At 43.9% G+C, this 26,694-nt stretch overlaps 1 protein-coding gene across 1 annotated transcript in view; it reads left to right on the top strand.

The window, feature by feature from the left end:
• Positions 1-26,694, top strand: part of SLC22A16 (solute carrier family 22 member 16) — a 64,903-nt gene that overhangs the window by 22,764 nt on the left and 15,445 nt on the right. Inside the window, exons 2-3 of the mRNA XM_040428877.1 lie at positions 4,145-4,621; positions 20,482-20,599. Coding sequence (XP_040284811.1) covers positions 4,145-4,621; positions 20,482-20,599 — 595 coding nt within the window. The remainder of the gene's footprint in view (positions 1-4,144; positions 4,622-20,481; positions 20,600-26,694) is intronic.

Genomic DNA, 26,694 nt, shown 5'->3' with positions numbered 1-26,694 from the left:
TATAGAACAAGTGCTTTATCAGCCATTTTTCAACTCCCATAGAAATTCCCTGAAAAAAAAAAAAAAAAACACCATACTAACAGAATGCTGTGTTTTGACAAAAACTGCAGACATAAAAAACATACAAACACGGTCCAGAATCTATTACTGGCTCACGGACCCTCAGTTGTTGATCAGGGTGCAGGAGGTAGCAATTGGGGATCTGCTCCCTGCTGCTCTGTTCAGGCTCCATGGCTCCTGCGCTGGTCCCCACACTTAACACAGACAAGGTTAGGCCTCATGCACACGACCGTATTTTTTCACGGTCCGCAAAACGGGGTTCCGTTGGTCCGTGATCCGTGACCGTTTTTTCGTCCGTGGGTCTTCCTTGATTTTTGGAGGATCCACGGACATGAAAAAAAAGTCGTTTTGGTGTCCACCTGGCCGTGCGGAGCCAAACGGATTCGTCCTGAATTACAATGCAAGTCAATGGGGACGGATCCGTTTGGCGTTGACACAATATGGTGCAATTTCAAACGGATCCGTCCCCCATTGACTTTCAATGTAAAGTCAGGAGTTAATATACCATAGGATCAGAGTTTTCTCCAATCCGATGGTATATTTTAACTTGAAGCGTCCCCATCACCATGGGAACACCTCTATGTTAGAATATACCATCGGATTTGAGTTACATCGTGAAACTCAAATCCGACAGTATATTCTAACACAGAGGCGTTCCCATGGTGATGGGGACGCTTCAGGTTAGACTATACTAAAAGAACTGTGTACATGACTGCCCCCTGCTGCCTGGCAGGTGCTGCCAGGCAGCAGGGGGAAGACCCCCCCCCCCTGTTTTTAACTCATTGGTGGCCAGTGCGGCCGGCCCCCCTCCCCCCTGTAGTTAACTCTTTGTTGTCCAGTGCGGCCGGCCCCCCTCCCTCCCCTGCAGTTAACTCGTTGGTGGCCAGTGGGCCCCCCTCCCTCCCCCCCTGTAGTTAACTCTTTGTTGTCCAGTGCGGCCGGCCCCCCTCCCTCCCCTGTAGTTAACTTGTTGGTGGCCAGTGGGCCCTCTCCCCTCCCTCCCCCTCCTAATTAAAATCTCCCCCCCTATCATTGGTGGCAGCGGAGAGTACCGATCGGAGTCCCAGTTTAATCGCTGGGGCTCCGATCGGTAACCCTGGCAACCAGGACGCTACTGCAGTCCCGGTTGCCATGGTTACTTAGCAATTTGTAGAAGCATTATACTTACCTGCGAGATGCGATGTCTGTGTCCGGCCGGGAGCTCCTCCTACTGGTAAGTGACAGGTCTGTGCGGCGCATTGCTTAATGATCTGTCACTTACCAGTAGGAGGAGCTCCCGGCCGGACCCAGACATCGCATCTCGCAGGTAAGTATAATGCTTCTACAAATTGCTAAGTAACCATGGCAACCGGGACTGCAGTAGCGTCCCGGTTGCCATGGTTACCGATCGGAGCCCCAGCGATTAAACTGGGACTCCGATCGGTACTCTCCGCTGCCACCAATGATAGGGGGGGAGATTTTAATTAGGAGGGGGAGGGCCCACTGGCCACCAACGAGTTAACTACAGGGGAGGGAGGGAGGGGGGGGCCGGCTGCACTGGACAACAAGAGTTAACTACAGGGGAGGGAGGGGGGGCCGGCCGCACTGGACAACAAGAGTTAACTACAGGGGAGGGAGGGGGGGCCCACTGGCCACCAACGAGTTAACTACAGGGGAGGGAGGGGGGCCCGGCCGCACTGGACAACAAAGAGTTAACTACAGGGGAGGGAGGGGGGGCCCACTGGCCACCAATGTGTTAACTACGGGGGGGGCTGCCCCCTGCTGCCTGGCAGCACCTGCCAGACAGCAGGGGGCAGTCATGTACACAGTTCTTTTAGTATAGTCTAACCTGAAGCATCCCCATCACCATGGGAACGCCTCTGTGTTAGAATATACTGTCGAAGCTGAGTTTTCACGAAGTGAAAACTCAGCTCTGAAAAAGCTTTTATGCAGACGGATCCGTCTGTATAAAAGTAACCTACGGCCACGGATCACGGACACGGATGCCAATCTTGTGTGCATCCGTGTTCTTTCACGGACCCATTGAGTTGAATGGGTCCGTGAACCGTTGTCCGTCAAAAAAATAGGACAGGTCATATTTTTTTGACGGACAGGATACACGGATCACGGTCTCGGCTGCAAAACGGTGCATTTTCCGATTTTTCCACGGACCCATTGAAAGTCAATGGGTCTGCGAAAAAAAACGGAAAACGGCACAACGGCCACGGATGCACACAACGGTCGTGTGCATGAGGCCTTATGCTCATAATTACATCCAATGACTGACCTCAGCGGTGAAGAGTCCCCAAGTGGAACATCACTGATGGGTCACATGCTGCTTGAGGACACGTCATTGCTGAGGCCTGTCATTGGCTGCACAGACGGATGTGACCCTGTCCTTGCAGAAAGTTTACTTGTGGAAACTGAACGTGAGGTAAAGACAGTCCAAGAGCCATGGAGCATGTATGGAGCCGGTGACAGCAGGTGGGTGTAGCTCTTTTTACATGTCTTAGGGTACTTTCACACTGGCGTTTTTGTTTTCCGGTATTGAGTTCCGTCACAGGAGCTCAATACCGGAAAATAACTGATCAGTTTTATCCTAATGCATTCTAAATGGAGAGCAATCCATTCAGTATGCATCACGATGCATTAATTCAGTCCCTCTTACGTTTTTTGGCCGGAGAAAATACTGCAGCATGCTGCAGTTTTCTCTCAGGCCAAAAATCCTGAACACTTGCCGGAATGCCGGATCCAGCATTAATTTCCATTGAAATGCATTAATGCCCGATCCGGCCCCAAGTGTCCTGGCAAAATGGATCCAGTTTTGTGGTCTGCGCATGCACAGACCTTTAAAAATGAGAAAAAAATTAATACCGGATCGTTTTTTCCGGATGACGACCAGAAAGATGGATTCAGTATTGCAATGCATTTGCAATCCGGATCCGTCTCACAAATGCATCCGTTTGCGTCCGGATTGCCGGATCGGAACTGCCTGCCGGAATCCTCTGCCGCAAGTGTGAAAGTACCCTTACTGTTAAAGGCTTGTGTGATGGAGCTATGGCCAAATGTTTTTAGGCACGAATAAACTGCAACTTAACAGAGAAATACACTTGATGTGGCAAGCTAAGCTAATAAATGGATTCAACTGATTATTCTTTTCAGCAAATAATGACCAGAGTTGCTTGGTGTACGATGATGTACAACAAAGTTGAATCATTTTAATATCTTTCACATTTACCTCTTTACAAAATAAAAAATGGTTACTGCACTCTGCAGGCCACGTGCAACCTATTAAATTCAGTTTTTATGCTTTCAAAGCAGAACAAAAAAAAATAAAGCAGTCCAGAAAGGTTGCTGTAGGCAGCAGTTCTTGTCTGCTCTAGGTATCATCCTTGAGGCCTCATATTGTTGTATTGTTTCAAAATTTTAATATGTCATGTGAGCTGAGGAAAGGAATGGTTCTAGTAGTAGTAATATTGGACTTTTTAAAACGTACTTATGATGTTTTTAAAATGTAATTACTGGTACTTGAGGTAAATAGATAGATACTTTATTTCTAGTGCAGACAGTTTTCTAGCTCTAGTGCAAATTATCCTCACTTTCAATCCGTCACATGACCAGCGCTGTGACGCAAAAGACATACAGCATCACGGTATTCCCGATGCTGACTCTACTGGATATTTGTGAGGCATGGAGAAAGGTTGAGAAAATGAGTGTTTGACCTTCCTCCCCGCATACTTCCTTCATCATATATTTATTATAAAAATGTCTTTATTTCCATGGTCCACTCAATAGGCACATTTTACACGAAGGTAGAGCTTCACTTTATAGAGAATTTCACATTGTACACATATGGATAAGATATGGCATATGGATGAGAGTCAGACAAGTGTGACACGACCAATCCTAAGGAGTTTCATTATCTTCCATTCACCATGAAAGGTAATCATATATGATCGGCCACCTCTCTCTTGGGAACGTGGACCAGGTACCCTCATTTTCAAAATTTCTGGAAGTCCTAGTGGCACATATATGTGTTCATTATACTCATCATGGTTTACATTTTTTTGTAACCTAATGTCATGTCTTGTGTTTTTTTTTACAGATTCCAAGCATATGCATACTTCACATCTGCCTTTCAAGCTATTTCTTGTGGCATCCACTACTTGGCCTCTGTGTTCATTGCCGTTACGCCAAACTATGTATGCAGACCTCCAGGAAATGTGAGCCTGGTACTGCTCCATAATAATACTTTTTCCCAGATTAATGAAGTTTGGGATATATGGACATCCCCAAAAGATTATCTTGCTGTTCAACAGGAAAATGGGGACATTTGGGAACTACATCGCTGCAGTCGCTTTAAACGTGAAGGTTCATTTACTCCAACATATACATATGATGGAAATAAGACAGTATTTGCTTGCTCTGATGGATATCAATATGATCACAGTCATCTGGAAAGTAGCATAGTAACAGACTGGGATCTGGTGTGTGACCATGAATGGCTTGCTAAATTGGCTCAACCAACATTCATGCTTGGAGTACTTATTGGTGCAGTAGTTTTTGGTGATATCGCAGACAGGTAATTTATTTAAATAAGACTTTGCTTTAAAACCATGATTAAAATGGGCTAACCTGGCCCCAGAGCACAAGGTAGCAATGTAATACTAGTACTGGTATATTATTTATGTAATTGTTAAAAGGGCTATTCCACTAAGGCTACTTTCACACTGGCGTTTCTGGGTCCGCTTGTGAGATCCGTTTCAGGGCTCTCACAAGCGGCCCAAAACTGATCAGTTTAGCCCCAATGCATTCTGAATGGATAAGGATCCGTTCAGAATGCATCAATTTGGCTCCGTTGAGCCTCTATTCCACTCTGGAGGCGGACACCGTTTTGATGTCCGCCTGACGATGCGGAGCCAAACGGACCCGTCCTGGCTTACAATGTAAGTCAATGGGGACGGATCCATTTTCACTGACACAATATGGTGCAATTGAAAATGGATCCGTCCCCCATTGACTTTCAATGTACAGTCGTGGCCAAAAGTTTTGAGAATGACACAAATATTAGTTTTCACAAAGTTTGCTGCTAAACTGCTTTTAGATCTTTGTTTCAGTTGTTTCTGTGATGTAGTGAAATATAATTACACGCACTTCATACGTTTCAAAGGCTTTTATCGACAATCACATGACATTTATGCAAAGAGTCAGTATTTGCAGTGTTGGCCCTTCTTTTTCAGGACCTCTGCAATTCGACTGGGCATGCTCTCAATCAACTTCTGGGCCAATTCCTGACTGATAGCAACCCATTCTTTCATAATCACTTCTTGGAGTTTGTCAGAATTAGTGGGTTTTTGTTTGTCCACCTGCCCCTTGAGGATTGACCACAAGTTCTCAATGGGATTAAGATCTGGGGAGTTTCCAGGCCATGGACCCAAAATGTCAACGTTTTGGTCCCCGAACCACTTAGTTATCACTTTTGCCTTATGGCACGGTGCTCCATCGTGCTGGAAAATACATTGTTCTTCACCAAACTGTTGTTGGATTGTTGGAAGAAGTTGCTGTTTGAGGTTGTTTTGGTACCATTCTTTATTCATGGCTGTGTTTTTGGGCAAAATTGTGAGTGAGCCCACTCCCTTGGATGAGAAGCAACCCCACACATGAATGGTCTCAGGATGCTTTACTGTTGGCATGACACAAGACTGATGGTAGCGCTCACCTTTTCTTCTCCGGACAAGACTTTTTCCAGATGCCCCAAACAATCGGAAAGAGGCTTCATCGGAGAATATGACTTTGCCCCAGTTCTCAGCAGTCCATTTACCAAACTTTCTGCAGAAGATCAATCTGTCCCTGATGTTTTTTTTTTGAGAGAAGTGGCTTCTTTGCTGCCCTTCTTGACACCAGGCCATCTTCCAAAAGTCTTCGCCTCACTGTGCGTGCAGATGCACTCACACCAGCCTGCTGCCATTCCTGAGCAAGCTCTGCACTGGTGGCACTCCGATCCCGCAGCTTAATCCTCTTTAGGAGACAATCCTGGACTTTCTTGGACGCCCTGAAGCCTTCTTAACAAGAATTGAACCTCTTTCCTTGAAGTTCTTGATGATCCTATAAATTGTTGATTGAGGTGCAATCTTAGTAGCCACAATATCCTTGCCTGTGAAGCTATTTTTATGCAACGCAATGATGGCTGCACACGTTTCTTTGCAGGTCAACATGGTTAACAATGGAAGAACAATGATTACAAGCATCAACCTCCTTTTAACATGTCAAGTCTGCCATTTTAACCCAATCAGCCTGACATAATGATCTCCAGCCTTGTGCTCGTCAACATTCTCACCTGAGTTAACAAGACGATTACTGAAATGATCTCAGCAGGTCCTTTAATGACAGCAATGAAATGCAGTGGAAAGTTTTTTTTGGGATTAAGTTAATTTTCATGGCAAAGAAGGACTATGCAATTCATCTGATCACTCTTCATAACATTCTGGAGTATATGCAAATTGCTATTATAAAAACTTAAGCAGCAACTGTTCCAATTTCCAATATGTATGTAATTCTCAAAACTTTTGGCCACGACTGTAGGTCAGGACGAATCTGTTTTGACTTAGACTTTTTTTTTTTTTAAAGAATAATGCAAACGGATCCGTTCTGAAGGGATACAAGCGTTTGCATTATCGGTGCGGATCCGTTTGTGCAGATACAAGATGGATCCGCACCGAACGGAGGTGTGAAAGTAGCCTAAGTTAAAACTCGTGCACATTCAATAGCTGTCGGACGAAGACAGCTATTTTTCCGGACTTTCTCCTGGCTTCCCCATGCACATTTGGCTTGGCCTAACATGTATGTGCATTCTAATAAAAGAGCAGAGAAAGCCGCTGCCAGACACTTCTGGCGGTAGCTTATTACCCGAGAGAACAAAAGGACTGTGCAAATATATTAACTCACTTATCTGCTTATCTGGAGAACTTGCTTCTCTTTCTGTGGGTGAGCAGTAGCTCATCAAGCACCTGCATCTCACAGGGAGCATTGCATTTAGCTCTAATTGCTAACCCATTCCTCCACCACATAGAAAATAGTTCCTCACATATACCTCCAGAGATACATATGGCATGTAATACCCTCACAGATACATACAGTATGCTAGGTAATGCCCCCACAATTTCCTTCTCCACTGTATAGGGAGAGATAAAGCTGGATGAATGAAAGGTATATGGGTTGCTTTACCAGAGAAAAGGTATATGGGGGGCTTTACCAGAGAATAAAATGCAATGTACATAAAAATTTATATATATATATATATATATATATATATATATATATATATATATATATATATATATTATTTTTATTGCATATATTATTGTAATAATAATACTTATCGCAATAATACTTCATTTGAAATGCCCTACTCATTGCATAGTAATACTTTGCATGGGATAACTCCTTTAACCTCCTCAGGACCGCCGTACGCAGGATTGCGTCCTGGCGGCGGCCCTGCTCTTCTGGGTGGACGCGCCGGTGCGTCCTCTCGCGATGGCCGAGATTTCCTGTGAACGCGCGCACACAGGCGCGCGAGTTCACAGGAACGGAAGGTAAGCGAGTGGATCTCCCGCCTGCCAGCGGCGATCGTTCGCTGGCAGGCTGGAGATGCGATTTTTTTTAACCCCTAACAGGTATATTAGACGCTGTTTTGATAACAGCGTCTAATATACCTGCTACCTGGTCCTCTGGTGGTCCCCTTTGTTTGGATCGACCACCAGAGGACACAGGTAGCTCAGTAATATGTTGCACCAAGCACCACTACACTACACCCCCCCTGTCACTTATTAACCCCTTATTCACCCTTGATCACCCCTGATCACCCTATATAGACTCCCTGATCACCCCCCTGTCATTGATTACCCCCCTGTCATTGATCACCCCCCTGTAAGGCTCCATTCAGAGGTCCGTATGAATTTTACGGATCCACTGTTAGATGGATCGGATCCGTAAAAATCATACGGACGTCTGAATGGAGCCTTACAGGGGAGTGATCAATGACGGAGGTGATCACCCCATATAGACTCCCTGATCACCCCCCTGTCATTGATCACCCTCCTGTCATTGATCACCCCCCTGTCAGGCTCCATTCAGAGGTCCGTATGAATTTTACGGATCCACTGATAGATGGATCGGATCCGTAAAAATCATACGGACGTCTGAATGGAGCCTTACAGGGGAGTGATCAATGACGGAGGTGATCACCCCATATAGACTCCCTGATCACCCCCCTGTCATTGATCACCCCCCTGTAAGGCTCCATTCAGAGGTCCGTATGAATTTTACGGATCCACTGATAGATGGATCGGATCCGTAAAAATCATACGGACGTCTGAATGGAGCCTTACAGGGGAGTCATCAATGACGGAGGTGATCACCCCATATAGACTCCCTGATCACCCCCCTGTCATTGATCACCCCCCTGTCATTGATCACCCCCCTGTCAGGCTCCATTCAGAGGTCCGTATGAATTTTACGGATCCACTGATAGATGGATCGGATCCGTAAAAATCATACGGACGTCTGAATGGAGCCTTACAGGGGAGTGATCAATGACGGAGGTGATCACCCCATATAGGCTCCCTGATCACCCCCCTGTCATTGATCACCCCCCCGTCATTGATCACCCCCCTGTAAGGCTCCATTCAGAGGTCCGTATGAATTTTACGGATCCACTGATAGATGGATCGGATCCGTAAAAATCATACGGACGTCTGAATGGAGCCTTACAGGGGAGTGATCAATGACGGAGGTGATCACCCCATATAGACTCCCTGATCACCCACCTGTCATTGATCACCCCCCTGTCAGGCTGCATTCAGATGTATGAATTTTACGGATCCACTGATAGATGGATCGGATCCGTAAAAATCATACGGACGTCTGAATGGAGCCTTACAGGGGAGTGATCAATGACGGAGGTGATCACCCCATATAGACTCCCTGATCACCCACCTGTCATTGATCACCCCCCTGTATGGCTCCATTCAGAGGTCCGTATGAATTTTACGGATCCACTGATAGATGGATCGGATCCGTAAAAATCATACGGACGTCTGAATGGAGCCTTACAGGGGAGTGATCAATGACGGAGGTGATCACCCCATATAGACTCCCTGATCACCCACCTGTCATTGATCACCCCCCTGTATGGCTCCATTCAGAGGTCCGTATGAATTTTACGGATCCACTGATAGATGGATCGGATCCGTAAAAATCATACGGACGTCTGAATGAAGCCTTACAGGGGAGTGATCAATGACGGAGGTGATCACCCCATATAGACTCCCTGATCACCCCCCTGTCATTGATCACCCCCCTGTAAGGCTGCATTCAGATGTCCGTATGATTTTTACGGATCCACTGATACATGGATCGGATCCGCAAAACACATACGGACATCTGAATGGAGCCTTATAGGGGGGTGATCAATGACAGGGGGGTGATCACCCCATATAGACTCCCTGATCACCCCCCTGTCATTGATCACCCCCCTGTCATTGATCACCCCCCTGTCAGGCTGCATTCAGATGTCCGTATGATTTTTACGGATCCACTGATACATGGATCGGATCCGCAAAACACGGACCTCTGAATGGAGCCTTATAGGGGGGTGATCAATGACAGGGGGGTGATCACCCCATATAGACTCCCTGATCACCCCCCTGTCATTGATCACCCCCCTGTCATTGATCACCCCCCTGTAAGGCTCCATTCAGACATTTTTTTGGCCCAAGTTAGCGGAAATTATTATTTTTTTTTCTTACAAAGTCTCATATTCCACTAACTTGTGTCAAAAAATAAAATCTCACATGAACTCACCATACCCCTCACGGAATCCAAATGCGTAAAAATTTTTAGACATTTATATTCCAGACTTCTTCTCACGCTTTAGGGCCCCTAGAATGCCAGGGCAGTATAAATACCCCACATGTGACCCCATTTCGGAAAGAAGACACCCCAAGGTATTCCGTGAGGGGCATATTGAGTCCATGAAAGATTGAAATTTTTGTCCCAAGTTAGCGGAAAGGGAGACTTTGTGAGAAAAAAATAAAAAATATCAATTTCCGCTAACTTGTGCCAAAAAAAAAAAAATTCTATGAACTCGCCATGCCCCTCATTGAATACCTTGGGGTGTCTTCTTTCCAAAATGGGGTCACATGTGGGGTATTTATACTGCCCTGGCATTTTAGGGGCCCCAAAGCGTGAGAAGAAGTCTGGTATCCAAATGTCTAAAAATGCCCTCCTAAAAGGAATTTGGGCCCCTTTGCGCATCTAGGCTGCAAAAAAGTGTCACACATCTGGTATCGCCATACTCAGGAGAAGTTGGGGAATGTGTTTTGGGGTGTCATTTTACATATACCCATGCTGGGTGAGAGAAATATCTTGGTCAAATGCCAACTTTGTATAAAAAAATGGGAAAAGTTGTCTTTTGCCAAGATATTTCTCTCACCCAGCATGGGTATATGTAAAATGACACCCCAAAACACATTCCCCAACTTCTCCTGAATACGGAGATACCACATGTGTGACACTTTTTTGCAGCCTAGGTGGGCAAAGGGGCCCACATTCCAAAGAGCACCTTTAGGATTTCACAGGTCATTTACCTACTTACCACACATTAGGGCCCCTGGAAAATGCCAGGGCAGTATAACTACCCCACAAGTGACCCCATTTTGGAAAGAAGACACCCCAAGGTATTCCGTGAGGGGCATGGCGAGTTCCTAGAATTTTTTATTTTTTGTCACAAGTTAGTGGAAAATGATGATTTTTTTTTTTTTTCTTACAAAGTCTCATATTCCACTAACTTGTGACAAAAAATAAAAACTTCCATGAACTCACTATGCCCATCAGCAAATACCTTGGGGTGTCTTCTTTCCAAAATGGGGTCACTTGTGGGGTAGTTATACTGCCCTGGCATTCTAGGGGTCCAAATGTGTGGTAAGGAGTTTGAAATCAAATTCTGTAAAAAATGGCCGGTGAAATCCGAAAGGTGCTCTTTGGAATGTGGGCCCCTTTGCCCACCTAGGCTGCAAAAAAGTGTCACACATGTGGTATCTCCGTATTCAGGAGAAGTTGGGGAATGTGTTTTGGGGTGTCATTTTACATATACCCATGCTGGGTGAGAGAAATATCTTGGCAAAAGACAACTTTTCCCATTTTTTTATACAAAGTTGTCTTTTGCCAAGATATTTCTCTCACCCAGCATGGGTATATGTAAAATGACACCCCAAAACACATTCCCCAACTTCTCCTGAATACGGAGATACCACATGTGTGGCACTTTTTTGCAGCCTAGGTGGGCAAAGGGGCCCACATTCCAAAGAGCACCTTTCGGATTTCACCGGCCATTTTTTACAGAATTTGATTTCAAACTCCTTACCACACATTTGGGCCCCTAGAATGCCAGGGCAGTATAACTACCCCACAAGTGACCCCATTTTGGAAAGAAGACACCCCAAGGTATTCCGTGAGGGGCATGGCGAGTTCCTAGAATTTTTTATTTCTTGTCAAAGTTAGTGGAAAATGATGATTTTTTTTTTTGATTTTTTTTTCTTACAAAGTCTCATATTCCACTAACTTGTGACAAAAAATAAAAATTTCCATGAACTCACTATGCCCATCAGCGAATACCTTGGGGTGTCTTCTTTCCAAAATGGGGTCACTTGTGGGGTAGTTATACTGCCCTGGCATTCTAGGGGCCCAAATGTGTGGTAAGGAGTTTGAAATCAAATTCTGTAAAAAATGACCAGTGAAATCCGAAAGGTGCTCTTTGGAATATGGGCCCCTTTGCCCACCTAGGCTGCAAAAAAGTGTCACACATCTGGTATCTCCGTATTCAGGAGAAGTTGGGGAATGTCTTTTGGGGTGTCATTTTACATATACCCATGCTGGGTGAGAGAAATATCTTGGCAAAAGACAACTTTTCCCATTTTTTTATACAAAGTTGTCTTTTGCCAAAATATTTCTCTCACCCAGCATGGGTATATGTAAAATGACACCCCAAAACACATTCCCAAACTTCTCCTGAATACGGAGATACCACATGTGTGACACTTTTTTGCAGCCTAGGTGGGCAAAGGGGCCCACATTCCAAAGAGCACCTTTTGGATTTCACCAGCCATTTTTTACAGAATTTGATTTCAAACTCCTTACCACACATTTGGGCCCCTAGAATGCCAGGGCAGTATAACTACCCCACAAGTGACCCCATTTTGGAAAGAAGACACCCCAAGGTATTCGCTGATGGGCATAGTGAGTTCATGGAAGTTTTTATTTTTTGTCACAAGTTAGTGGAATATGAGACTTAGTAAGAAAAAAAAATAAATCATAATTTTCCACTAACTTGTGACAAAAAATAAAAAGTTCTATGAACTCACTATGCCCATCAGCGAATATCTTAGGGTGTCTACTTTCCAAAATGGGGTCATTTGTGGGGTGTTTGTACTTTCTGGGCATTGTAGAACTTCAGGAAACATGACAGGTGCTCAGAAAGTCAGAGCTGCTTCAAAAAGCGGAAATTCACATTTTTGTACCATAGTTTGTAAACGCTATAACTTTTACCCAAACCATTTTTTTTTTACCCAAACATTTTTTTTTTATCAAAGACATGTAGAACAATAAATTTAGAGCAAAATTTATATATGGATCTCGTTTTTTTTGCAAAATTTTACAACTGAAAGTGAAAAATGTCATTTTTTTGCAAAAAAAATCGTTAAATTTCGATTTATAACAAAAAAAGTAAAAATGTCAGCAGCAATGAAATACCACCAAATGAAAGCTCTATTAGTGAGAAGAAAAGGAGGTAAAATTCATTTGGGTGGTAAGTTGCATGACCGAGCAATAAATGGTGAAAGTAGTGTAGGTCAGAAGTGTAAAAAGTGGCCTGGTCTTTCAGGGTGTTTAAGCCCTGGGGGCTGAGGTGGTTAACAAAGAAATGACAACTTGAACAAAATTCAAAAAACACATCAGGCAGTCGACATTAGATTACATTAGGGTATAAATATAGTAAAAGGAAGGACAGAGGTGTTTACCATTCAGAAAGTTCCCTTTCATAACCCCATGCGGTCTTTTGCACAGTCAGTCAGCTTTTGGAAGCTTGGGATTATGTGTTCTTTTGTTTTGTTTGGATTGCACTGAAAATCATTGCTCTGGGAAGATGATCAGAGCCAGTGGAGCTTTGAAGTTTACTTATATCAGGACAGACTACCAAACGATCCAAACACATAAACCTGACAAATACTATTTAACTACGCATTCACAAATGCTCAACATTACTATCCTCTATAATTTGTCACCCCTCACACAAGCTCATTGCACAATTCTTTTTTTTTAATTATATGCTTAACAGGGTTATCCCATGATGAAAAATGAAAATCAGACATCATATTGTACAGGTCTGCGGCTCCCTAGCTGTTGTAAAACTACAATTCCCACCATGCCCTGCTGTAGGATGATAGTTGTAGGCTGTCTGGGCATGCTGGGAGCTGTAGTTTTGCAACAGCTGGAGAGCAGCAGGTTGGCCAGCCCTTATATAGTACATGCCAGTTCCTTTCTAACCAAGCTACAACCAGCCCTGTACTGCACATGGATCCGGAGATTCATTGCTCCAATTAAGCCTCATGCAGACGTCCGTGGAACGCGGTCCGTGAAATACCGGATTGGCATTGCAGGAGCGCACGGCGTCATAGCAACCAATGACGCCGTGTGTTCCTGCAATGCCAGTCCGGTATCTCACGGACTGTGTTCCACGGACGTCTGCATGAGGCTTTACTCTGCTAGATTTATTTCAAACTGACAGATGAGCGGGGCATGTCCTTTCTACTGCAGCTCTCTTCCTATCACAGCTCAGGGGCTTTGTCCTTTCTCAGAGGGTGTGTCCTTTCTACTGCAGCTTTCTCCCTATCACAGCTCAGGGGCTTTGTCCTTTCTCAGAGGGTGTGTCCTTTCTGCTACAGCTTTCTTTCTGTACCTGTCACAGGTTCTAACAGAAGATAGGGGCAGTTGAAAGATCGGCGTAGACATGTTACTGGTGTGATGTGGTGGCCGATCATATGTGTATGGCCAGTGTTACATTCATTAGTAATTTAACAAGATTTATCAATGCAATTCCGAGTCTTCTCTTGTAATTGCATTGTAAAAATAATGGGGCTTGCCACATGACCCATGTATTAACATTAAGCAATACATTTTCTACATAAACCCTGGCCACCAACACAAGGCTATGCACCAATAACCATCAGAGTACCCCATAAGGATACAACGTAGCCTGGGATGCAGTTGCCTGTGGTCAAGCGCCAGGCATCCGTATGAGCAAATACTGCAGACTATGAACTTTTGCCTTCTTCGGTAACGGCTGCACAGTAACCTGCAAAACTATGTGGCCATTACTAATAGACAGGAGTAGTGTGGTTGTATTCAGTTAATATGATGCAGCTGTGCTCGTATGGTCGCGCGTCACTTGGCCGCAGGCAGCCGCATCCCAAGGGTTGTTCCGTGTGGTCATACCCTAATTAGTGCACAACCAAAAAACAGCTGCGTCCATATGTTACATAAATGGGAATGCTACTTTTGTATTTTTGTAGTAAGAGAAAGAGATCTATGGTTGTAATATTTAGTAAGATTATATAGGGCAGTGATGGCTAACCTCCGGCACTCCAGCTATGGTGAAACTACGACTCCCAAGATGTACACTTGCTTGGCAGTTCTCCATTCAATTCTGTGGACTTCTGAGAACAGCCAAACAAGTGTGCACATTGGGAGTTGTAGTTTTACCACAGCTGGAGTGCCGGAGGTTAATAATCTTACAAAAAAAAGTAAAAAAAAAAGAATAAAGGTCATTATTCATTAGAGTCTTTTTCGGATTTCAGGAAGGTTAATAAATCACACATGTATCACTATAGTGTAGCGGAGGAGCACCAGCACTTCAGCCTTCTGCATTTCTAAGGTGACAAGGACTATGCTCTGCTAATATTTTACTCTTGATGACAGAATTAAAGGGGCTGATATTTAAGGGAAAAAAAAAACATGTTCCTGCTATTACTTACTCGTTATGGAGTTCCCTTTTTTTTTAGTTCTATTGATTCCCTCTGACAACATTCACCTACAGTTCAAAAGTAACAGTCATTTCACCTACCGTGTAAAAGAAGATCCTAATGGTAGGACTGAGCTACTGCACACGTAGGGGGCGTCTTAACAAGTATGTAACAGCAATATTTACACACAAGAGCTTAAAAAACATTACACTTGAAAGGTATGTATTATATAATCTAAAAGAGTACTGTTTAATTGTGAGACTACTGAATCAAAGGATCACGAAATTATAGGATCACGAAAATATATAAAGTTTGCAGCCAAGAGAATCAGGCCTATGTGTAATTAGCACAGCAATTCAGGTAAAGAACATTCTTATATTATATGGCAAAACAACGAGTACAATGAACTTGATTTGAAGAATTCGTTAAAAAAAAAGATGTAAGAATTTGGAATGCCATCAGGAAACATTAAAATCCATACTAATAGTAAAAACATGTTTATATATAAATACAAGTCACCCTTGATGTATTTGCCAGTACTTAATGAGGCCACCTCTGGTACACGAGTACACCAAATGGAGCCAACATTGAATAATTCCAATTAGGCAGGAGTACAAAAGTGCAAAGATCATCAGATTTTTTTCATTTAAAATTGACAATTTAAAAATGTTATAATTAATTTACGGGGGCATTTTGGGTTATGCAAGTTCTACTGGATACTGATTTATTAATGGAAATTTCCACCGTCACATTTTATATGTGAGCATTAAAATTTTTCACAGTTACTCCTAAACAGGACCACTCATTAAAAAATATCGACCCCCACATCCCACGCCCACTCCTTCTTCCCTCTCAAATTTCTCATTTCTTTTTAGCATATAGATCAGTGGTAGAGGCCAACTGTGATTAGTCCAAAAACCGTGCTGGCATAGAGCTCGGCACCGTTTTAAAATACTGCAGCAAAAAAGAACTTTCATTTTTAAAGGGTTTTCGAGTCTCCTGATACTGATGACCTATCCTCACTTCAGCAGGTGGCATTTATCATGTAGAGAAAGTTAATACAAGCCACTTACTAATGTATTGTGATTGTCCATATTGCTTCCTTTGCTGGCTGGATTCATTTTTCCATCACATTATACACTGCTCATTTCCATGGCTACGACCACCCTGTAATCCATTAGTGGTGGTCGTGCTTACACATTATAGGAAAAAGCACCAGCCTGTCTGGCGGCTGGAAACGTGGGAGCACACATAGGCTAGTGCTTTTTCCTATAGTGTGCAAGCACGACCACCACTGATGGATTGCAGGGTGGTCTGTAACCATGGAAGCAAGCAGTGTATAATGTGATGGAAAAATGAATCAAGCCAGCAAAGGAAGGAATATGGATAATAACAATACATTAGTAATAAATGTTATTTCCTGAAGTGAGACAACCCCTTTTAATATCCAATGTCCTACACTGGTTATTGATCTGCTCTTTCCTGTAACCTTTAGCGCAGGAACTAGCTCTGTTCAAAGTGTAGTGGCTGTGCTGGGTGAATGCAGTTCATCTACTATGGAAGTGAATGGGAGCTGAGCAGCAGTAACCTGGCACAGTCACTACACTTTGAACAGAGCTGTGTTTCCAGTTCCATTCAAGAGTTAGTTCTCGCACCGAAAGTTGCAGGAAATAGCTGATTTTGAAGGTGCGGGATGGCTGGCCCCCCACTGATCATATATTGATTACTTATTCTTAAGATCAACAGCCTGGAAAACCCTTTTAATGGTTGCATGGTTAACCTCCATCTGGCTGCATATTACAGCCATTAAAAATGAAAATTGCTCTTTGCTGCAGTCTTTTAAAAATGCACCAATATCTATGTTGTTGCAGTTTTCAGATGTGTTCCAGGTGCACACAAAACAACAATGGCGGAATTGCTTCCCCCCCCCCCCCAACTACCCCCCTTCCCCCCCAAAAACAACAACAAAATAAATAAAAATAAATAAATACATAAATGTAATCTTCCCATCCTACCTGAATCTTGGAATGTGGCAACTTTTGTTTTATTTTTTAAAGAAACATGATATTCTTGTGCAAAAGTAGTACAAGAAAAAATAAACTATACATAAATATACTGTGTATATATATATATATATATTTGGTATTGGCATAGTTGTACTGACCCATAGAAAAAAGGTAACTTTCTAGTTAAACAGCATACATTTAAAACAGAATATCACCCCCTCCCCCATTAATAAAAGCAAGTAAGTTATGTTATGTGCACCTCAAAATGGTTCTAATAAAAATAAACAAAACAAGTCCAATTACTGACTACAGTGCATTCTGAAAGTCTTCCGTTCTTTTCACTTTTTGTTATGTTGCTACCTTGTGCTAAAGTAAAAAAGTTCAAATGTTTCCTCATCATTCTGCACTCAATACCACATAATGAGAAAGTGAAAACAGAATGTTCAAAATCTTTCCTAATTTATTAAAAAGGAAAAACTAAACTATTGTGTTGGTGTAAGTATTCAGACCCTTTACTTTACTCAGTTAAGGCACCTTTGGCAGCGATTACAGCCTCCAGTCTTCTTGGGTATGATGCCACAAGATTTACACATATGAATTTGGGGGATTGTCTGCCATTCTTCTATGCAGATCCTCTCAAGCTTTGACATGTTGGATGGGGACCATCAGTGGACAGCCGTTTTCAGGTCTCTCCAGAGATATTTGATTGGAGTCAAGTTAGAGCAACTGGGCCACTCAAGGACATTCACAGAGTTGTTACTAAGCCACTACTGTGTTGTCTTGTGCTTACGGTCATTGTCTAGTTGGAAAGTAAACCTTCACCCCAGTCTAAGGTCCAGAGTATTCTGGATCGGTTTTTCATTAAGCTTATCTCTGTACTTTAACTCCATTCAGCTTTCCCTCAACTCTGACCAGTCTCTTTATTCCAGCTGCTGAAAAACACCCCCACAGAATGATGCCTGGTGTCCTCCAAACATGACCCTTAGGCTTCTTTCACACGGGCGTCACGTGTGAGGGCCGGATAGGATGCCGTGGGAAAATCGTGCGATTTTGCCTGCGAGTGGGGTGAGTTTTGTATGCGATTGCGTTGCATTCTTCAGTTTTTTCCGTGCGAGTGCAATGCATTTTGTACGCGTGTGAGAAAAAACTGACTGTGGTACCCAGACCCAAACCCGGACTACATCCCTGAATTTCGGGTTTGGGTTAGGTGTTGTGTAGATTTTATTATTTTCCCTTATAACATGGCTATAAGGGAAAATAATAGCATTCTTAATACAGAATGCTAAGTAAATTAGGGATGGAGGGGTTAAAAAAAAAAATAAATAATTAAACTCACCTCATCCACTTGTTCGCGCTGCCCGGCTCGTCTTCTTTTTTCTTCTTTGATGACCTGGGAGGAAAAGGACCTTTGGTGATGTCACTGCACTCGTCACATGGTCCATCACCATGCTGATGGACCATGTGATGGACCATGTGATGAGCACAGTGACGTCACCAAAGGTCCTTTTCTCCAAGGTTCTCAAAGAAGAAGAAAGAAGACAAGACGGGCTGCGCGAACTAGTGGATAAAATGAGTTAAATTTTATTTTTTAACCCCTCCATCCCTAATTTACTTAGCATTCTGTATTAAGAATGCTATTATTTTCCCTTATAACCATGTTATAAGGGAAAATAATAAAGATCACGGTCCCCATCCCGTTCGTTACCTAGCAACCATGCGTGGAAATCGCACCGCATCCGCACTTGCTTGAGGATGCTTGTTATTTTCACGCAGCCCCATTCACTTCTATGGGGCCTGCGTCAATATAGAGCTTGCTGCGATTGTCACGCAACGCACAAGTGATGCGTGAAACTCACCGCTCATGTGCACAGCCCCATTGAAGTGAATGGCTCCGGATTCAGTGTGAGTGCAATGCGTTCACCTCACGCATTGCAGCCACGCGGAATTCTTGCCCGTGTGAAAGGGGCCTTAGAATTGAGGCCAAAAAGTTAAATCTTGGTTTCATCTGACCAGAGAATCTTGTTTCTCACAGTCTAAAATAGTTCTTTTGGTGTCTTTTTTGCAAACTTTCATACTGTGCTTTACAGAGGAGAGGCTTCTTTCTGGTCACTCTGCCATAAAGTCCAAATTAGGGGAGTGCTGCAGTAATGGTTGATCTTCTGGAAGATTCTCCAGTCTGCACACATGATCTTTGGAGTTCAGACAGAGTGATCATTAGGTTCTTGGTCACCTCTGTTACCAAGGCCCTTTCCGCCCGATAACTACTAGTTTGGTGGGGCAGCCAGCTCTAGGAAGAGTCCTGCTTGTTTCAAACTTCCATTTAAGAATTATGGAGGCCACTGTGCTCTTGGGAACTTTCAGTGCAGCAGAAACTTTTTGTACCCTTGTCCAGATCTGTCTGGGGTTGTCTGCCATTCTTCTATGAAGATCATCTGAAGCTCTATCAGCTCCACACAATCCTGTCTCTTAACTCTACAGGCAGCATTTTCCTCCTCATGGCTTAATTTTTGCTCTGATATGCATTGTCAGCTGTGAGACCTTACACAGGGGGTGTTTCTTTCCAAATCATGTCCAAGCAACTGAATTTACCACAAGTGAACTCCAATCACGTTGTAGGAACATATCACAGATGATCAAGGGAATAGGGGGCCTCCAGAACTAATTTTCAAGTGTCCTAAAATTCTGTTTTCACTTTGTCATTGTGGTTTATTGAGTGCAGATTCATGGGGGAAAACTTGTTTGTTTTTTTAGAACAAGGCCTCAACAAAATGTAAAAGAAGTGTGAAGACATAGAACTATTTTTCCATGATACACTTGAATAAGAAATGAGCTGCAATATGCCAGCACAGACACTACAGAGTGGAAATGGAAATTCTGAGTTGAGTGGCCAAATAATGTGTCCTCTAGGAGGTACATGGGTTGCCTCTATGGTATATATGCCCTTTGAGGGCTTCTCCGGGCTATGGATATTGATGACCTATCAGGATAGTTCATCAATATCAAATTGGTGGGGGACCAACATCCAAAACCCCCACTGATCAACTGCACTGGCTGATGTTGTACCAGAAGCTAAAAGTGTACGGACAGAAGTAGAAGGCTCCCTACTCTGTGAAGTTTCTGGATCTTGACTGGAAGCTGAGCTGCAGTACAGCTGCACTGCCACTTCTCAGTCTACTGCTGCTAAAAACAGCTGATCAGTGAGGGTGACGTTACAAGGAAATAAAAGCAGAAAAAATAACATGATAATAATTCTATAACAATCCCTTTAGACAATCCCAACCAACCATCCACCGAAAAAAGTGTTATTATCTGATGTAGAATTTTTGTTTTTCTGAACTTTTTGTTTTTCTTGTTATCTCCAGAGTGGGAAGACGACCAATAATGTGGATCACAAGCTCATGCCAGTTTATATTCGGTGTTGCAGTGGCATTTACCTTCAACTACTACAGCTTTGTCATTACTCGTTTTATCCTGGCTATGGTGTGTTTGTTTTATTATATGTTACAATATACCAAGCTCTACAAATAAAAACCTAGTTAATTAGAATCCAAAACATTTTAGACATAAAGGGTGCAGATTTACTAGTACTGACTAATTTTCAGACAGTGCAAGCTTAGACTAGACAGTTAGATGGTGCAGAGTGGAGCAAAGGTAACGAAAAGCAAGTCTGCCCATATTACATGGTATACAGTATAAACGCTGAAAGTCTGACCCATGCTGAAAGAGTAATGGACAGGGCCGGGGCTGACCTGATGTTGGATCGGGCCCTGTGTGATACCTTAAGTAATATCAACATACAGTGACCAAATAATACTAATATAGCATTCTCAAAACCAACATACTAAGTACAAATAATACCACCATACAGTACCCAAATAATACCAACATAGAATGTCCAAATAACGCCAACATACAGTACTCAAATAATACTACCATACAGTACTCAAATAATACCACCATACAGTACTCAAATAATATCACCATACAGTACTCAAATAATACCACCATACAGTACAAAATAACACCACTATACAGTACTCAAATAATACTCTGCAACCAGCACTCTGCCCTGCCTCTATGCTGGATGTTTAATGAGGCATTGGTGTACATTTTGGCCAAAGCGTAATAAGCCACTCACCCACCACGTCAAGGTCGCCTCTATGAGTGGTCCCTAACACTAGTTCCTACCTGTTTATGGGCTATGATAGCCACACAAAGTCCAGGGAGCACAGGTACAGCATGCACGCCAGGCACACTCTGCTTTTAACCCCGTCCGGTGCTGTGACAGTTCATCGGATCCAGGGATGCAAGTACCAACATGCATGCTGAGCCCACTATATACTTCTCCTGGAGCCAAATGGCTACTGGTAGGCGCTGTAAAAGTAGACTCAGTTTTATACTGACTTTAAAACCAGCCTCCAGGACAGATTGACTGGTCAGGTGTGCATGACTGCATGGAGATCGCCACGCCTCCAATATATACTACAAAGAAAAAATGTGGGGGATTCAGTCAGCACAACCCTGTATGCAGGTGCACATCGCTATGGCGAAATACATATACAAACTCAAAAACACAAATGAAATAGCACTCTGCAACCAGCACTCTGCCCTGCCTCTATGCTGGATGTTGAATGAGGCATTGGGAGGCAGGGCAGAGTGCTGGTTGCAGAGTGCTATTGCATTTGTGTTTTTGAGTTTGTATATGTATTTCGCCATAGCGATGTGCACCTGCATACAGGGTTGTGCTGACTGAATCCCCCACATTTTTTCTTTGTAGTATATATTGGAGGCGTGGCGATCTCCATGCAGTCATGCACACCTGACCAGTTAGTCTGCCTGGAGGCTGGTTTTAAAGTCTACTTTTATAGCGCTTACCAGTAGCCATTTGGCTCCAGGAGAAGTATATAGTGGGCTCAGCATGCATGTTGGTACTTGCATCCCTGGATCCGATGAAAGCTGTCACGGCATCGGACGGGGTTAAAAGCAGAGTGTGCCTGGCGTGCATGCTGTACCTGCGCTCCCTAGACTTTGTGTGGCTGTCATGGCCCATAAACAGGTAGGAACTAGTGTTAGGGACCACTCATAGAGGCGACCTTGACGTGGTGAGTGGCTTATTATGCTTTGGCCAAAATGTACACCATGGGTGTCAAACATGCGGCCCGCGGTGAATATCTTTGCGGCCCGGCAGTCTAGTATCTCTGAACATGAGCGCGCTGCTATCGGCGCGCTCATGTTCTCTCAGCAGCACGGGGAGAAGGAAGCTGTCCTCCCTCCCCCCTGTGCTGCTGCCGCTGCCACCAATGAGAAGAGAGGGGGGGAAGAGGGGCGGGCGCACTGCGCCACCAATGAGGAGAGAGGGGCGGAGGAGGGGCGGGCGCACTGAGCCACCAATGATAGGACTATTCCCATTTCCCACACAGAGTGGCGCCCAGCGATGTCTCAGCACTCACCATTAGTCCTGGGCGCCGCTCCGTTCGCCCGCAGTGCCCCATTACTGTCTCCTCTCCTGCTCCACATGCTGCTGATTACTATCGGAGCGATGGGAGGAGACATCAGCTTCACTAGTGGGCGTTCCTTCTTCCTGGCTGTAGCGCTGTCCAATCACAGCGCAGGGAGAAGGAACGCCCACTAGTGAAGCTGATGTCTCCTCCCATCGCTCCGATAGTAATCAGCAGCATGTGGAGCAGGAGAGGAGACAGTAATGGAGCACTGCAGGCGAACGGAGCGGCGCCCAGGACTAATGGTGAGTGCTGAGACATCGCTGGGCGCCGCTCTGTGTGGCCTGATAGTGAAAGTCAGTCTTTAACACAATACAGGAGGTGGGTGCCGGCAGCAGAATCGCATTGCCGGCACCCTGCCGCTGACAGGGAGCTGCGATCAGAGGCAGTTAACCCCTTAGGTGCCGCACCTGAGGGGTTAACTGCTGATCTGCCAGTACCAGCCTCCTGTATAAAGGGGTAATTTATCATTGGTGGTGCAGTGTGCCCCCCCCTCAACCCCCCATCCCATTAAAATCATTGGTGGCACAGTGCGCCAGCCCCTCTCAACCCCCCCAGTATTAAAATCATTGGTGGCAGTGGCCACAGGGACCTCTCCCCTCCCCCTCATTGGTGGTGCAGTGGCAGCTTCTGATCGGAGCCCCAGCTGTGTAAGCCTGGGGCTCCGATCAGTTACCATGGCAGCCAGGATGCTACAGAAGCCCTGGTTGCCATGGTAACATCCCTGATGCTGTGTGCACAAGGCACAGAGCAGCAGGGACAGTGTGAAGTCCTATTCACCCTGATAGAGCTGAATAGGACAAGGGATGAAAGATCCCAGGTTCTCGCCCCTAAGGCTACTTTCACACTTGCGTTCAGAGCGGATCCGTCTGAGACGGATCCGCTCATATAATGCAGACGGTGGATCCGTTTAGAACGGATCCGTCTGCATTATATTGTAAAAAAATTATTTTTTTTTTGATGCGGCCCACATAAACTTAAATTTTGTTTTTTTTGGCCCATGTTAGCCTTTGAGTTTGACATGCTTGGTTTAAATATTCTGCAGATCTATCAAAGCTGGTGATGCTGGATGATAAACCTGGTGTACTTTTAGACTGTCTAGTTTAATGTTCCACACTAATTGTCTGGCAAAACAAAATTGAAAACTTTGTTGCAAGTCCCATTTTGCACAAAAATTTGCAACCTGACATATTTAATAATTCTTGCACAAGAAAACTGTTGTAAGTTAAACAAGAATTCTTTGTGAGCTCCTTGACAGCATAGATTTCATTTTCTGGTGTACAGACCTCTGAGATACATGCGCCTCTTATTAATCTTGTTGCATTTTAAACATAGATTAGGCCAATTATTTAGGCTGGGGCTACACAGCGATCTTGCACAATCAAAGATCGCAGTGTAGCATGGCAGCCATAGAAATTAATGGGGTCGCAGTGGGACTTGCATGTTTACCATGACCTCAGAATCACATAAAAACCAGCAGGGTTGGATCTTTTGTTATTCTAGGATCACGAGTCTATGGCTGCCCTTCTACACTGTGATCCTTGGTCATGTCATTTAGCCCCAGCCTTATTAGGATTGGCGTAAGAAGCACTTGTCACCATGAAAATGCAGTGTAATCTACCAGCAATATGTCATAGAGGAGTAGGATATGAGCAGATTGATATATAGTTTTGTGGGAAATAATTTAGTATAACTTGTATTTCTTTTATTTAAATTCCTATCAGTGATTGACAGCTATCAGTGTATACTCTTTGATACAGGAAAGGTTGTCAGTGACAGGACCACCACTTTGACTTCAAAGCCCACAAACTATATATCAATTTGCTCAGCTCCTCCGGCTCTATAACTTGCTTCTGACACCATATTTAAAGTGACAGATTCATTTTAAGAAATTTGCTCCTCTCCCTCATTTAACTAAAAACAGACGTTTTTAGCTACAAAGTAAGCCAGGATTCTGGATCAATAATTAGTAAGAGTACTTTCACACTTGCGTTAGGCCCCTTGCAGACGAGCCTGTCCGGATTAGGTCCGGATGCGTTGCGTCTGCGATCAGGGAAAATCAGTTTTGACTGCGATTGCATTCCGATATTCAGTTTTTATCGCGTGGGTGCAATGCGTGATAAAAAACTGACTGTGGTACCCAGACCCGAACCCAGACTTCTTCACTGAAGTTCGGGTTTGGGTTAGGTGTTCTGCATATTTTATTATTTTCCCTTATAACATGGTTATAAGGGAAAATAATAGCATTCTTAATACAGAATGCTTACTAAAATGTGGCTTTAGGGGTTCGAAAAATAAAATAAAAATTAACTCACCTCATCCTGTTGTTCGCGCAGTCGGCATCATCTTCTTTCTTCTTCTTTCAGGACCTGCCAAAGGACCTTTGATGACGTAATCACGCTCACCACGTGTCGACGTCAGCGCAGGTCCTGCTGTTTGAAGATAGAAATTACGTCATCAAAGGTCCTTTGGCAGGTCCTGAAGGAAGAAGAAAGAAGACGATGCCGGCTGCGCGAACAAGAGGATGAGGTGAGTTAATTATTTATTTATTTTTTAACCCCTAAAGCCACATTTTAGTAAGCATTGTGTATTAAGAATGCTATTATTTTCCCTTACACCCATGTTATAAGGAAAAATAAGACAGTAAATTGACTTTTATCAATTTACTTACATCATCTCATAGTAAGCATGCGTGAAAATCGCACTGCTTCCGCACTTGCTTGCAGATGCTTGCGATTTTCACGCAGACCTATTCATTTCTATGGGGCCTGTGTTGGGTGAAAAATGCTGAATATTGAACATGCTGCGATTTTCATTCAACGCACAAGTGATGCGTGAAAATCACCGCTCATCTGAACAGCCCCATTGAAGTGAATGGGTCCGGATTCAGTGCGGGTGCAATGCGTTCACCTCACGCATTGCACCCGCACAGAATTCTCACCCGTCTGAAATGGCCCTTAGAGGAATCCAGCAGGCAGTTCTGTTGCCGGAACTGCCTGCCGAATCCGGAAAAACGTGTGCAAACTAAAACCATTTGTTTCCGGATGCAGATCCGTTTGACAAATGCATTGAAATTCCAAGTCCGTCTCTCCAGTGTCATCCGGAAAAATGGATCTGGTATTTATTATTTTCACATTCTTAAAGTCTTGGGCATGTGCAGACCGGAAGACCGGATCCATCAATGCAGAAATTTTAATGCCGGATCTGGCACTAATACATTTCTATAGGAAGTAATGCCAGATCCGGCATTCCGGCAAGTGTTCCGGAATTTTGGCCGGAGAAAATACTGCAGCATGCTGCAGTATTTTCTCCGGCCAAATACCGTAAAAGCGACTGAACTGAAGACATCCTGATGCATACCCAACGGATTGCTTTCTATTCAGAATGCATTAGGATAAAACTGAAATGTTTTCTTCTGGTATTGAGCCCCTAGGACGGAACTCAATACCGGAAAACTTTAATGCTAGTGTGAAAGTACCCTAAATCTTCTCCTTTATGTTTCGCTAAAAAACAATTTTAATACAAATTATGCAAGTCATAGTCAGCAATGGTATCTTTTTCATTGAGGGCAATGGGTGACAAATTGGAAGACAGGTGCAAATGGATCTCAGTTTATCTCCACTGTTTTAATCCATATAGGTCATGATAGGTTGGGCACAGCCTACAAGAAAAAAAGGACCTTGATGGGTTGGTTGATGGGTACCAGTCATTTCTATGAAACATGACAACTGATCATGGCAAACTGTAAAGCTCATGTGGACCTACCTTTATTTCATTTATCATTAGTCTTTACAGCAGTTGCAGAGTAAAGACAGTTTCAGAAGAAACTGAAATGTCAACTTTAGCCCATATACACAGAGACATAACTTGAAGATCCTAGGCTCCAGTGCAAAATCTGTAGCACAGCCCCCACCTTTCATGTACTTTTTATAATACTGGTGACGTCTTCTGTGGCAGGGAGGACTTTATGGCCCCCTCCAGCTACTGGGCCCGGTAGCAACTTCTATCTGTGAACCACCTATAAATATGCCCACGTGTATACACACAGCAGAGGCGTGTGCACAGAGGCGGTACAGA

The sequence above is a fragment of the Bufo bufo genome, chromosome 4 (genome assembly GCF_905171765.1).
Source record: "Bufo bufo chromosome 4, aBufBuf1.1, whole genome shotgun sequence".
In the NCBI taxonomy this organism is placed as follows: domain Eukaryota; kingdom Metazoa; phylum Chordata; class Amphibia; order Anura; family Bufonidae; genus Bufo; species Bufo bufo.
Note: the sequence above shows the minus strand (reverse complement) of the source record. Positions and strands in the feature narration are given on the sequence as shown.